The sequence below is a fragment of the Gallinula chloropus genome (genome assembly GCF_964237585.1).
Source record: "Gallinula chloropus genome assembly, chromosome: 17".
Classification (NCBI taxonomy): Eukaryota; Metazoa; Chordata; class Aves; order Gruiformes; family Rallidae; genus Gallinula; species Gallinula chloropus.
This window is the reverse complement of record NC_140102.1, coordinates 2932291-2947365: the sequence shown is the minus strand read 5'-3', so window position 1 is coordinate 2947365 and position 15075 is coordinate 2932291. Positions and strand designations below refer to the sequence as shown.

General features: G+C 40.5%; 1 protein-coding gene across 1 annotated transcript in view; it reads right to left on the bottom strand.

Annotated features, from left to right (window-relative positions):
* The window catches only part of TMEM132D (transmembrane protein 132D), a gene marked incomplete at both ends in the record, with an annotated part of 253454 nt that overhangs the window by 94122 nt on the left and 144257 nt on the right, over window positions 1–15075 (bottom strand). The window contains one exon of the mRNA XM_084272110.1: window positions 415–598. Coding sequence (XP_084128236.1) covers window positions 415–598 — 184 coding nt within the window. The remainder of the gene's footprint in view (window positions 1–414; window positions 599–15075) is intronic.

Genomic DNA, 15075 nt, shown 5'->3' with positions numbered 1-15075 from the left:
AATGAATGTGGAGGCAGAATTAAAAGAAAACTGAAAAAACCCTGTGATTCAGGGAGTCCTTAAAGATTGGACCAAATGTAAGAGCCCTTATGATTCCAGTTACACATACAACATGCTGAGTGTCCCAGTAAACCACTTCATGCACCAATAACAGTGACTTCTGAACACTGGGAATGCCATGAAATCAGCTTCTGCCTCCAAGAAGCCAGTGTGCTGATCAGAGAGAGTGTGACTGGGTATGGCTTACCCTCATGTAGTTTCACTGCTGAATGAAGCAACCCCCAGTTAGTATCTGTTTCTCAAGGCACTGAATCTTTCTGTCCCCCACCCATTTCCCCAGATCATTTGCATCTGCCAGACCCCCGAGTTGTAAAGCAACATTAAAAACTTGCAGAATGCCAGACGCTTTCTTACCATAGCCAAAGGGAGAACTCCTACCAGGTCCTTCTGGTTTACGTAGATCTTGGAGATTCCTAGGTCAGATGTTGTATCTCCAGGGTATTCTACCTGCCAGGTGATGAGCTGGGTCCCGGGTAAATCAATTAAGTCTTCAATTTCAAAATCAATCTGCATGATTTCAGAGGAAGGGCCATCCGCACTGGAAGGAAGACAGGAGAAGAAAGGTTCCATTCATTTGACTGATAAGCCAAACAATATAATTGCTTTTATATTAATAAAACATTGGATTAAGTCTCTTCCAAAGGAAGGATTTGGTGGGATGATGGATTTAATAATGAATTAATCATTTGCACTTGTCTTCCCTGTACATTCAAGTGGTTTAGTAACACTCTGTGACAAGGATCACTAAGCACTGCTCCATTTTACAGGAGGAGGGAAAATCAAACCAAGGTAAAGCTCAAGTTAAAGCTACAGCCTAAAAATCCTGACTCAGAGGCTCTCCCTTTAATGAGCACATGGTGCTTCCTCCCCGTTAATGCAACACATGAGCAAATCTAAAGGGTATCACTCCTTGTAATGGGAAACTACTGCATGAAAAGCATGTTCTGCTTCTTAAAAAGAGGCATGGAAGAGCAGTTACAGCTCAGGATGGGGTCTGGGAACCCGGGCAGCAGGGAGCAGAGAACTGGAAAACTTGGAATTAATTTTTGGCTATGCTGCTTCCTTGCTGTGAATGTCTGTCTGAAGCTTCTTTTATCCTTTGCCCAGACAGGAATTACAGAAAATTGAGGTTGTTGTGGGAAAGAAGAGTTTTAAAAAACTGGATGATTTAATATTACCCAATCCTGCCCAGATCCTTGAGTAAAAAACACTAGAAAAGAGTTCCTAGATGTGATTTCCCAGGATACTCTGGCATCACTGGGGTTACTGGTACCTTTGTCTTTACATGCTGTCCTTCCTTAGGTTACATGATTCATGTAAGTGAATACCATAAAGCAGAGATATAAAGAGGGGAAATTGGACAGGGGCTCATCGATGGCGTTCCTGCAGAGCTTGTTATAAAACCAGCCACTGTACAAAAAGCAATGCAGTGAAGTTTCTATTGTGTACCTTGGCAAGGTGAGCTCCATAGTCCAATGGCATTTATAGAGACTAGAAAATACTCAATTTACTGTGAAGTTGTTGAGGAATGCAGAATTTTGTAGCGGTGCAGAAATCCAGGGGACACTGAGAATGACAGTGCTTTTCCTTCTGCAGCACTGAAGGACGAACAGATCTTCAGTGTCAGCGTGGAGGGGAAAGGGAAGAGCAGGATTTCACTGGGATAATACTCAAGGAGAGGAAGAATGGCACAGCACTCAGGTGTCACAAGCCAGTTACGCTGGAGAGTGGAAACATTTCAGCAACTGATTAGAGAACCCCTGAATGTGCCCCAAACGCAGCAGGTTTTCCCAGCTGATGCAGAAAAAAAGAGCTAAACCGAGGCATTTATTTTTTATGAAACCAGTTATGACAACAAACCCAGTTTGGGATTCTTCCCAAAATACTTGGAGATTTTTATCACGCTGATGAAATCCAATACTTTACCCAAAGCTGCTGCTTCAAGAGTTTAATCTTATCACCTTCAAGGTTTGGATTTTAATGGCTACATCGAGCTCTTGCTACCCTGGATGGAATTTAAAAGGAGCCTCTGCGTTTCCAGAATGGAACACATTGTGTTCAGTTTCTCATTTCTTCATGTCAGGAGGGGGAAAAAAAAAGAGCACAATTTCTAAACTGGCACTGAATGCAGGCTCATTTCATGCTGACCTGGGCAGGATCAGAAAGCTGCTTTATACAGCTGTGGCGATTGTCACCTGAGCGGGCAATGCTTTGCCTATAAATACCTGGCAGCGATGCTGCTTTGTACAGTATGTTCTGTCGCAGTTGCTCTGTTTAAAGAACTAATTTAATCTTCATATAATGAACCTGGGGTTTATGGTTCTATTCAGGGTGGCTGCCTTCATTTCTGCATTGCTGTCTGCTGCTCCCAGTCACCAGCTCGGTGCTGTCACCAGAAACGTGTCCGGTAAGAGCAGGGAGGGATTTCTGCAGGGCAGAATACCATGGACATACCAAATGATTGCCAAAAGAGGCAATCAATGACTGCCAAAAGAGGCAATCAGCTGAATCTTTACCAGGTATGTTTGGGATTAGGAGAAAAGGGATCAGGATACAGGAAAACAAGGAAGGGAGGAAAAAATGGGGGAAGTGGAGCATGGTCCTTTAATTCTTGAACTACTATGGCACAAGTAGAGTAACCCCTCCAAAAATGCTAATATTTTCTTTTCATTACTCCTTTAAAACAGGTATTTTAATGAAGTTCTTGTAGCCACCACTACACACGCTTTGCTACCAAACGTAATTTTGATAGAAACTGGTTGAAGCAGCTTCTCTTAGAAATACTAAACACCTTCAAATGACAGGATTACAGAGCACCCAAAGATCAATAAGAATCTCATTACTGCTGCTAAAGATGTATTAAAAAAAAGAAAAAAAAAGTGAAAGTATTGCATGACCTATGATCAGACCCAGGCTGTCAGCAGCGGGTCAGGAACTTCTGTTTCATTACTTTACTCATCACTTACTATGATGATCCTGCTATACGTGCAAGTCCTGTGTATCTGTGTCCCAAATTTACAGCTTTCCTAAGCAGCATTTAGCAACTGAAATCTTTCAACAGAGAAGTGAAAAAGTCGTCCTTCAGAAAATACAGTTTAAAAATATAAATGGAGAATATTTGGGCAAAGAATATTCATTGCTGAGGTCCACTCACATACAACTATTTGTGGGGAAGTCAAAGTGGCTTGGTACAATAGGAATGTTTCTACTGGGGAGTCAGGCACTGCTACTTGAAATGATGCACTGCTTAATCCTCCTCAAGGTAGGCACAGGCTTTATGGTCACTATAACGCTGTAGCATGCTGGCAGCTCGTCTTTGCTAACACTAAAACCATTATTGCTACCAAGAGCACTGCAGCAGTGTTAGCTACAATATGGGAGGCTACACGATTAGGAAGTTTACAATGGACAAACTGGAAGGTTCACCACAGCAATCCAAGCTGAGTTGAAGAGTGGCCAAAGCGAAACGGTTCTTGATGTTAATTTAAAGTCAAATCCTTCACATGGGGTTTGGCTGTTTATAGTTGAGAGTTAAACTGTAATGGAGTTCGCTGTGATGCCAATAAACTCTCCCCGTGAACAGAGCCCTGCTGAGCTCTGTGCCGTGTAGACACATTTTTAAAGGGTCTCAGCCCAATCTGCAGACAAGGCAGACAGGGGAAAAAAAGAGGAAACTTCATTGGAATGGAGCAGACTGCTCTTCCCTCCTGTCAGCCAGGACAGCACAGGCACATTTGCAGGGTATTTCTTAATCTGCCTTTTATTTCCTGGCTAACAAAAGACCAAGCAGCTCTGACAAATTAAGAGCAATGGGAAACTCTGTCCTGTCTCTAGGCAAGCATTTCCTACCTCCACAGATCTGTTCTGCACCTGCTTCTTCTGACACATCCCTGGCTGAGGCAATTTAAAAGAAAAAACAACCAAACACACCCCCCCCTCAAACTCCCTTCTGCTTTTCTATGGCCTGAGAGTCCTTTTAAATCCAAGAGACTGGTGGCCAATGGCCTGTTGCTACCACCTGCCATTATGGCAAGTTTCTTTAGAGAAAGGACCAGCCACTCTTCTGGGTCTCCAGGGATGATGGTACAACCTGCAAGAGATGGTTTTCAAGAAGAGCCCCTGTAAACCCAAGAGCAGCCACTGGATGCTGGCAGTGTGTAAGCCCGTTCAAGTACTCCATCCCCAATTTCTCTAGTGGTGGTATCGCCTTTATCTTTACATAATGCTCAGAAAACAAGATTCTTTCTGAACCTACTAAAATGACTGGCCATGTAATGTTTCTCATAATGCAACGTATAAGGTTTTATCACTGTCTTTAGAAGGCTATAACGGACACCAGAAGCCTAAAGCTATGAATATGCTAAATAAGATATATCATAGGAATGTTAATGAAAGAGCCTTGGGGAGAAGAGAGAAAGAAGGCAATCTTTATTCTTCTCTACTTCCACATGTACCCAGGTCTCCAGCACATCTCCTGCAGGGTACTGAAAGAGTCTGGGAGAGCCTGTCTCAGACTCGGGCTGAGAGGTGGGAACAGCAGTGCTCAGGAAAAGAAGAAACATTTCCAGGGATAACTGGGAAAACTTTGTAGCGTGTGAGACGGGCCACAGCAGCACAGCTGACCCCACGGGGCCTGAGGGACTTTGTGAAAAACGTTATCCCCATTCTACAGCAGAGAGAGAAAATTAAACTGAAAATGACTTTCCATAAAAAGAGGGATAAGATGATTTATACACCACAAAGTGTATAAGATGATTTATACACACAAAATGGAATAAGGTGGCATTTCAGAAAGTGATTTAAAAATAAGTACAAATCTTTGGGTAAAAGTAAGATAATATGCTCTGTTGTCATACCAGATAAGAACACCAGGCTAGCTATTTCCAGCTCTATCAGTTGGGTTGCAAAAAGGTTTTAAGGCTTGCTGTCATCTGTCCTGCCACCACACAGAGCCAGCAGGGGCAATATGCATTAAATATAACTTCTTCCTTGTGTGGTAAGAAATACCATAAAACAATATGAGATGTAGGGGGAAGGGCATAACAATGAGCAGTGAAAACAAAATATTTTGCAACGGAGCACCACAACTTTCTGAAGCAATTTCTTATACAGCCTTTTTAAAAAGCTTTTTCTAAGGTATTTTATTCAGCATGTGACCCATTTCAGGAAGAATAGCTTTACATAATATTTTTGCCCATCCATTTTGGAATTGCAAGCCATTACTCCTGTTATTATCATGAAAGAATATGTGTTTCCCAACCAAATGTCAGGAGGTCAAAGGGAATTCAAAGGACCACTAGAGAATCAGCCTTTCCTTTGGTATTCTTCCTTTTCTGTACTTTCTGCTTAATAATCTTGCTCCCTAGAGCTCCCCTGTAATGCCCAAGCATTACACTCATGCTCCTTCTACAGAAAGGATGTCACCAAGAAACATAGTTTCCTCCTCCTAAATAGATTTTGGGTGAGGAAAAACAGGAAGATGAAACTAGGAGAAATTAAAAAAACCCAAAACCATCACAGAGAGAAGAAAAATGACCTGTTGCAGAAGGATGTGAGAGATTGAAGAGTAGAAAATCTACAGTAAAAGGTAGATAAAAGGAGAATGATAGAAAAATAAACAAGGAGGCTTGAAGTGTGTAGTTACTTTGTGAGAAACACCTTAAAAATCCAGATGAATGGGAAGAAGAGACAGTGCAGATAATATACAGAAATAAGGGGGGGGGGGAAGAAAAAAGAAAATACAGGTTCAAACTCCCTTCTCAATTAAGTAAATCTTTCCCCCAGTATTTAAAGTAGTCAGGAAAGGGTTCTGATAAACTTTCAGCTTCACCAAGAAAAGACTGCCTGTCTGGTCTTTGCTGAATTCATAACAAATACCCATAACTCCAGTTGCAGGAAAGTGCATGATTTTATTTGTGGGGGTTTTTTGTTTGTTTTAAGAAGCCTTTACATGAGAGTCAAACTGTTGTGGCAGGGGGATACATTTGCATTCCTCTCCATATTTACCAGAGAGATAGAGATCACATCTCTTCTGCATAAACAGGTACTTGCAATGCAATAAACTACTTCTGCTTGGCATGTTTGATAGCATCCCAGAAATTACGTGTATAGGATGTGTAAGTAAAAAATGTGGAATCACTGACAAGGAGACCATAATACTGACATCTGAGGAATAAAAAGCACAGAGTGAGAAAGGAACAGCGTGAGTTACTGTAGGCTAATTTATTTGGGCTCTTTTTTTGGTGCTCATCCCCACACAATAGGCTATTGCTTTGGAAATGCTGATTGACTTCTTCCAGGGGGGTGATTTCAAAATCCCCATGTGAGAGATGATGATGGGTGTAAACTTCACATCCACTTTTTATATTTTTTCTGGGTATTGTGTGATTTATTTTTAACTTTAGTGATCAAAACACGCTGCCTTTTGGCTTCCTACCCTAAACCAGTGCACACCAACACGCCTGCTTCGGGCTCAACTCAAACTCTTCCACACAATATGGGAAGACAAAGCTGAGCAAAGCATTCTGCTACTGATGTGCCATCTCTGGAAGGTTTATGTCTCCAGGTTGGGGTTCTTTTACTAGCCTCATATGTACAAAAGTGATAATCTAAAAGCCCTTAAAATCATCTTACAGTCATAGAGACACTCTTTGTTTTAATGAGCCTGATTGTCTTTTCCTTCTGGTTTCTGAACTAGAGTGCAATCAATTAATATTTTCCAGCTTTTTTTGGAAAAGCTTTTATACAGGATAGAAATTGCAGCCTTTCAGGGAACTATTTTATTCCTACAACTCGGATTTAAGGTAAAAAAACCCTCAAATATTGCAAGATTTGACATTAAACATAACAAGTTAACAGCATGATATTGCTTTCCAGCAGCTGAGTAGCTGGCTGGGCTCCAGGACGTGAGCTCAACATATCCAATACTTGATCCCCCAAATCCATTCAGTAGGTATAAATCTAGCTGGCAAGGCTAGCAGGATTTCCACCCCTCCTTTGCTTAAGTTTACCCCAAAAGTTAGAATTCTATTGTAAAAAACCTAATCCTTATGTAGCAATACCTGCACCATATGTTGCCAGTGAACTGGAATATACACACTCTATACTTATAAAGTCCCTGGTCCCAGTCTAAACAAATAATAAAATGAAGGAATATTTTAGACAGGAAAGTGAGATTTGGACCTTCCCAAGGTCAGAGAGGGTATTCTGAAAAAAACCCCAACAGTACTGGTAGAATCTAGTCCACTGCATCATAGCAAAGATCATTATTCAGCATTGATATATCAAGATACAGTGATACATACAGCAGTACATTAAACTTTAATTTTATTCATTGTCATCTTACTATTAAAAATTCAGTGATGGTAGGCTGAAAAATCATTTTTCTTCAGGAATCAGTGTATGAAGTGAACCAACTACCAAGAAAAAAAGCCACAGAAAAATGAGGCTGCTAATCATGTGATAAAGTTATTTTTAAAAAAATTGATCCATCTCTCTGGAGCATGACATCAGCAGTGCTGGTCGAGAAATATTTGCTGAATTATTTATTTGACTTTTTTTTGCTATTTTCATATCAATTTTTCACTATACAATTTTCCAGGTGTTGATAGCACTTTTGCTAAGTAAGTCAGACCATTGAAAAGCAGGTAAAAATTAGCAGAACTTTCAATATCAATTTAAAACTTGATTTTCCACCAAGCCAGCATTTCAGTTCAGAACCATGATCCTGAGCATCTCTTGACATAGTAAATCCAGTGATCATTTACCACATTATGCTAAGGGAATGGTAAATCAACATTGACTTTATTACATCTAGCCTAATAATCATTCAATAAATTATTCAGCACAGTAGTCAGTAAACATTGAGTACTTCTGAAGCAGCCTGATTGTGAGGCAGCAGCAGAGAACCTGCAGTTACCATGCAGGTGCCATTACTGAATTGCAGGGCTAAGAAAACAGTTTTACTGACAGTACGAAGTCTTAATAAAACACCAGAAATACATCAATCCTTCCCTACCTGCTGCTTTTTTATTGTCCTCAGCATAAAAATAACAATAAATAGAACATAACTTACATATAAGTGTGGTAAAACTGCAAAAGAGGAACACAGGCAAGCAGCCACAAATGACTTATTAATTGGTAGAGTTTCTACAGCATTGGTTTAAGGCTTTGACTATGCTCTACGAGACAACTACAGAAAAGGGTGATGGTTGTCTTAACTGACCAAAGGAAATATAGGGCAAAGATTAACATAATAGTCACTTTACAGGTAGGAAACTGAAGCATAAAGGCCTGAATTAAGTAACACTCTGGTATACAGGGAGGTGATGTGTTCATTCTATATCCTTGGTCGGCCTGGGGACTGGCAGCTCTATAGGACTTTGGCTCTTAGACCATGACCCCCACACCTAAGCCTTTAGATCAATCCCACCCTAGAGTGTTCCTAAAAAAAGCCTTAGATATTTCATTCACATTACAATTTCCCAGACTGTTAACACTGTCACTATCACTTCATTATCACAGTCTCCTGAAAATAAAAGTGACCTTTTGTGGAACAGGAGGAGTCGCACAAATACACTACTGATCAGCAAGGAGTGAGAGCCAGTATTTTCATACTAAAAAATTACAGTGCCAGTGCTGCTATTGAGTGATCCCAGCCTACCAAATCATGAGATCAAGCACTGTGCTCAACACACTACCCTGCAGAGACATTTGTTCCTCATCCTGCAAATATTTATCCCCCTGAAACTCCTTATAAACTACGAATTTTAGTTGTACAGAAATTTATGTGGGATTAGACTAGCTCAATTCAGAATAAGTCTCTTTTAGTAGTTATTTATACCTAAAAGGCAACTGTATAGACAAAGTTGTCTGCACGTGTGCTTTGCGAGAAACCTTCGAGTTCCAGAGTTTAATGAAGGCAATAGGGCACTGTCCCAGTGATGACCACACACAAGCTCAAGAGAAGTCCTTGGCTCATATACACCCACACAGGAGGCATCTTGTCAATTCTGAGACTTCACTCAATATTCAGTGGCCAAACTAGCCCAGTTACTGGTCTAAAAGGTACTTCTAGAGTGAGTCTCCCCAAGAAGTGATACTTTCACAGAGTCACAGAATTGTAGGGGCTGGATGGGACGTCAAGAGATAATAAGGTCCAACCCCTCTGCCAAAGCATAATCTCAAAAGGAGGAGACTCCACACCCCCTGGGCAGCCTGTCCCAGGGCTCCCTCACCCTCAGCAGGAAGTTCTTCCCCACATTGGTGTGGAACTCCCTGTGCTCCAACTTGAGCCCATCGCCCCTTGTCCTGTCCCCACAGACACTGAGAAGAGACTGGCCATGTCCCCCTGTGTCCCACACTTGAGATATTTAAAAACACCAATAAGATCCTCTCTTAGCCTTATTTTCTCAAGGCTGAACAGCCCCAGTTCTTTCAGCTTACCAGGCTAAGTTACTATTTACACACTCACATCTGAGATGCAGCATTTTGCTGCTTTATAATCCATGCTTCTGAGATCAGCTGCTCTCTGTGATGCCCACCTTGGTCATTTGACTTTGGAATCCAAAATTTATCTCCCCTATCCACTTTTAAAATTTAATTGCAGTCCTAAATCCAGAGTGGGAGACCCAGTATTTTGGCACATAGGTCCATTCATGGCTCCACGATGAGATCAGTAACACACCTATTTATGCCTTGCTTATTAGTGTCCACTCCAGTTCAGCAAATGCAATCACATGTAAAAGCAGCCTTATATTTCAGAAGACTCAATGACTCGATATATTTCAAAATTAGTAGCTGCTTTGGTGAGATCTGCCAAGGCATATCCAATCTATGAGATGACTATCCTCAAGTACAGGAACTTCCTCTGCTGTGAACTATTCAGCAAGTATTTTTGCTGATCTTGAACATCTTGCAGAGTGTAAGGTTCTCCTCAGCATTAAAAAAAAAAGATGTTTTCTTTACCCAAATGTTCAGTATCTGCCAAGTCTTGAATTAGAAAAGAAATGCTTTCCAGCTTCCTTAATATGAAATAAAAGCTGCTTCCGGAATCTCTCTTATTTTTAAGCAATACCATGGAAAATAAAGTGAAGAGAGAATATATACATTGCCCCTATCCACACACATACACACAGAGCTTTCTGAAAACCTTTAGGCTAAAATATATTTTTAAATCACAGAATTATAGGCTAATCTTGCTTGAAAGGGACCTCTGCAAGCCATCTGGTCAAACGCCTTTCTCAAAGCAGGGCCAATTCCAGTGTTGGATTAAGTTTGCATGGTTTAAAAATTCTCACATGTTTTTTCCAAAGAGGAATATAATTTAGACTTTTTTGTGATCTTACAGAAATTCTGGGACAGCTGGGCACTTCAACCTGTACTTCATAGATCAACACCCATGTGTAAGGGACACCAGCAGCCAGAAGAACAAAGTCTTGTCTCCCATCAGTTCTTAAAGATCTGCAACTTGGCCACGACCAAGTAACTGGAAGTCATCTCCATGTTTTTTAGGCTTCTGTTCTTTTCCACCACAAGTGGTTTTACAATCTATTCTGTGCAAGTTTAATTGAAACATGGTGTTAATATGTAGGGACAAGAAAGCTCCTTTCACAAACAAATTCTTACGGTGAAAATAATGGATCTGGAGGCATGCTAAGAAAGGTGGTATCAAGAGACTGCATTTACTAAAACCTGAAAATTAAGTAACACCATGCTCTGCCAGGCTATTTGCTGTCTGTCCTACAGCAAAACAGGATCTGATCACCAGCACTAAATGGAAAACTGTCACCTCTGCTTTTCATCCGTTCACCTCCACAATCTCATTTACCAGCTGCACAGCACTTGTGAGCACAACCAACCAAGCTGCCTAGAATGCAGCATCTGCTTCATCAACCTCATTAGTATTTGCTCTACTATAAGGGGAAACAAGACCCTTATGGAAAAAACATATAGTACAGGAAAGGGCCTGAAGACCTGATCAATAACACAAATATTGAAAGATTAGTAAAATAGTACTGTTGTAGGAATGGACATGTATGGACATACAGAAAGACATGGTGGCTTCTACCAAATTCTATCATTTGAGGATGACTGTAAGTGCATATGCAAATATTGATCTGTTTTATATATTATACATGTTAAAGTTGGCAGTGTGCAATGCAGATCTGGATAACTGGGCATGCAGTGCAGTCTGTACATTTGTTTTGCTCTACTGACATATTTCAGCCTTTGCCTGGTGCTAACAGGTATGTACACTCATTAAATTACTTCATCTGTAATGATCAAAATACAGTACCCCCGCCCTGCCCCAGCTATGGCACAGTTTTAGTGTTTGAGCAGATGTTTCCCCTCCATACACCTTGGGATAATCTGATAGCCATGATGAAATCACACAGACAGGATGATGATACAGGTCTGCAGTTCAGTCCTAGGTCCTGTCACATCAAATAATAGTTTTTGATGTAATTGTGACATTAAAAATTGTATGAGTTCAAAAGCTCATAGAACTCATGTTCTTATTAGCCTGAACTATTCCATTAAGTCAAGTAGTGTCATCATTTTAGGTCTCATTGCATCCAGTGTTGATGCACCTGACTTTTCACCAGTTTGAGCCCAAGGCTGAGGCGCACCTGAACTCAGAAGCATTGCTGAAGTATAAGGGGATACATATGTCCTGCCAATCCTTGGATACTCTCTGAGGAATCACAATGAAGAAAATAGTAAGGGCAAAAAATTGGGGCAAACTATGACCACGGCAATTATGCTGTAGAGAATTATCCTATAGAAGATGTTCTGAGACTAGCAAACTATCCCAATAACAATAACAATTTGCAGTGGTTTATGCATGTGAGCACATTCAGCCACCATCCTTTGGTGAGGTCTACCTTTTCTATCCGACCATCACCAATTGCTTATCAAGCATTCCTAATCTTATTTATGCAAATGGTCCAGGAGCTGCTAAAGGAAACACAAAGACCAACTGTCCATATGAAAACTGATATCATACATTCTAGATGAAAAAATAACTCAGCACAGGGAGAGATGCATTTAAGTGCTGGTCTGGACAGGAAGAGGTCTTGGTCCATATGGATAGCTTCCTGCCACCATAACCACCACATGATATAATCTCTTCCTAAACTTATCAAGCTCCATTTTAAAAACACTTGAGGGATTTGAAATCCCTATTGCTCTGAAAGGCTCTTCCAGAACCTGATTAGTCTAATGGTTAAAGCAGTCAGAGGAGCCACCCTGGCTGGAACTGAAGCCTTCTATGAGCCACTGCTCAGACCGACCGGACCATAGCACACTCCAGTCACTGAAATGGATAGTATGGTCAAACACAGCTCCACTTCCTACAAGTGCTCACAGAAAAACATTAAATAACTCTGCAGACCTCCTGGAAACATGTAATAGCTGATAATAGCTCCCTCATTCAAAATTACTCCTTCCATGTTTCTGCGTCCTCAAATCACCCCCAGCCAAACAACTCCTCCCCTACCCCAATATAGCTGAAAACAAAAGAATGGATTTTAAATACTCACTGATCTAAGTAGGCAAGCTGAGAAATGGTAGGTTCTCATTACCTTATCTCAATACACTCTGTCAGAATGCAACTACAGTTGCTTGCTGTTTCCAAAAGTCCTCCTTCAGTAAAAATAATAACAAGAAAATTGGAGCATAGGGGAAAACACACATGGCATGAATTAGCTAAATGCTTCATGAAATACTAGGGAAATGCGTTGGTACAAAGAATTATCACCTAACAGGAGCAAGGTTCTCATGCCGTCAACTCACGTGATGGACATGCGACATCACGTAAACTTCCTTACTACATGGGACACGTCTCTCTAACGTGAATTGAGCCTTAAATCTACTTTGATTGATAAGTTTGAGGATATTCATCTTGGATCTTAAAAGAAGATTCTGTGAGAAACAACCACCAACACTGGAGCTGAGCAGCAGCACAAATTGCATTGCTCCTACTTGGAAGGATCTTAGGACTCGCTTAGCAATCTTTAGAATTGACAGTGGGAAGATGTACATTTAGCCCTTTAAAAAGACACATTGATTTTATTGAACTGGAAGCAAAGAAAGAGAGACCCTAATTATTATAATTATAAATTCAGTAATTCTAGTAATCATTAATAGTTTCAGCAGGTCCATACATCATCCGTGTAACAGAGAAAAGCAGTAAGTGCAGATCAATGCCTACTCAGAGGCATTACAAAATCTGCCACCCTTATTGAAATTTGTGAATCAGGTTTCCTCTCATGAACAGCAGAGCTTCACAAGAAGACAACAAGGAGATCAGAGGTGAAAACAATGTGTATCAAAACACAAAGGGGACTTCATTTCATGGCAGACAGTTTGCCTGAATTGTCAGCCCTTCTTTGTTTTATACTCTTACTGCTATTGCACTATTGTTTCATAGTCCAATTTTGAGTCTTTAATGACTCAATTGAATGTAGACTCTCTTTCTCTGCAAGACTAACATGAAACCATTGCAAATATACACATTACACTTCTTTCACTGCAATGGAAAATCCACAAGGGTGTACTAGCTGGAACACAGTATCACCAAAAATACAGACTTAAAATATCTCCTCCAAGCAAAATTCAGATAGGCAACATACTTTGAACCTCATCACTAGCTTGATTCTTGGAACATGTGTGGAGAAATCCAACAGAATAATAAAAGCAACCAAATTACATGAGGAATTAAAACACTGCACCGCCAAAATTATCATTACAGTCTATGAATATAAACAGATTTTCAGGCATGGTTTTGCTTTTGCTTAACTCAAGCTGCTTGACTTTAGGATAAGGTACAAAGAAAAGCCACAACAGTTGGAAGGAGATGGACAAAATTATTTCTTCTACCAGTTTTAGAAAATCTGCCGGATTTTCAGAGGGCCTGAATGTGCAATACTTGAAGCAACATCAAGATGAGCAGAAGGCAGGTTGGTGATTTTCTGAAAAAAATCAGTAGGTGAGGTTTAAAAGGCAGAAGCAACAGAAAGTGCTAACTTTCCACAAATATCTCAAGGATTTAAGCGTCAAGGAGCAAGTAGGCAGAAGAGTATAATTAGAAACAACAGGAAATATGGACCAAATTCAAAGCAAAAGGAGAGTGGAAGCATCTCAAAAGGACATGGTAGACACAATGACTGGAAAGGTTTAAAATTAGATAGGATAAAATGCTTAGGAAGAAATACTTTTTGCAGCGGCAGCTATGGCTCTAACAAGCTGTTTTGGGGGGTTTTGCCTAGTTCCTTAATAAAGAAAGGATTATGCAATCAGTATATCTGTGTGTCTGTCATTCCCTCCAGTAACATTACACCAATCACACAAAACTAGGTTTTCAGAAGCAGGCAGCCAGCAGAAGAGACCAAGTGATTAACCCCTCTGTGAAAAGATGCAGCACACTCCCTAAGAATCCACGTACACACTCACTCCTCAGAAGCAAATACACAGAAAGCAGGCTTCTGCCTTCTGGCAGCTCGCTGAAATACACCCTAACTTTTATAGCTCCCTGTTTTTCTTTAAAGTTCCAGTTCAGAAGTTGACCCCTGCTCAGAAAACCACTGAAGCAAGCTCTTTCAGTCTTCTGGGACTTGATCTCATAAGTTAAGCACATGTGTAAGTACTCTGCTAAATAGGAATGAATTTAAATACTCTGCTGAGCTAGGCTCTCATTTATCAGCAAAATCACCAGTTCAACTCAGTAAATTCACCAAATTATATGTGGAGAGAATTACTCCTGACCCTTGTTCAATGCTGCATGAAAATGACCCCTGCAGGAATACAGGACCCTTGAAACAAGTCTCCCACGTAATTAAGAGCATGACCTACACTTTTGCTCCCAGACATCCTGACTATATAAGGAAAGCAGTAAACCAAATCTCATAATGTTATCATGGACAAATGAGTCTTCCTCGCAGAACTAAGCTGCTCAGCATAGAGTACCAAGCTCATTCACTATCTGATGGGTTGCTTATGTTCATTAGCACATAG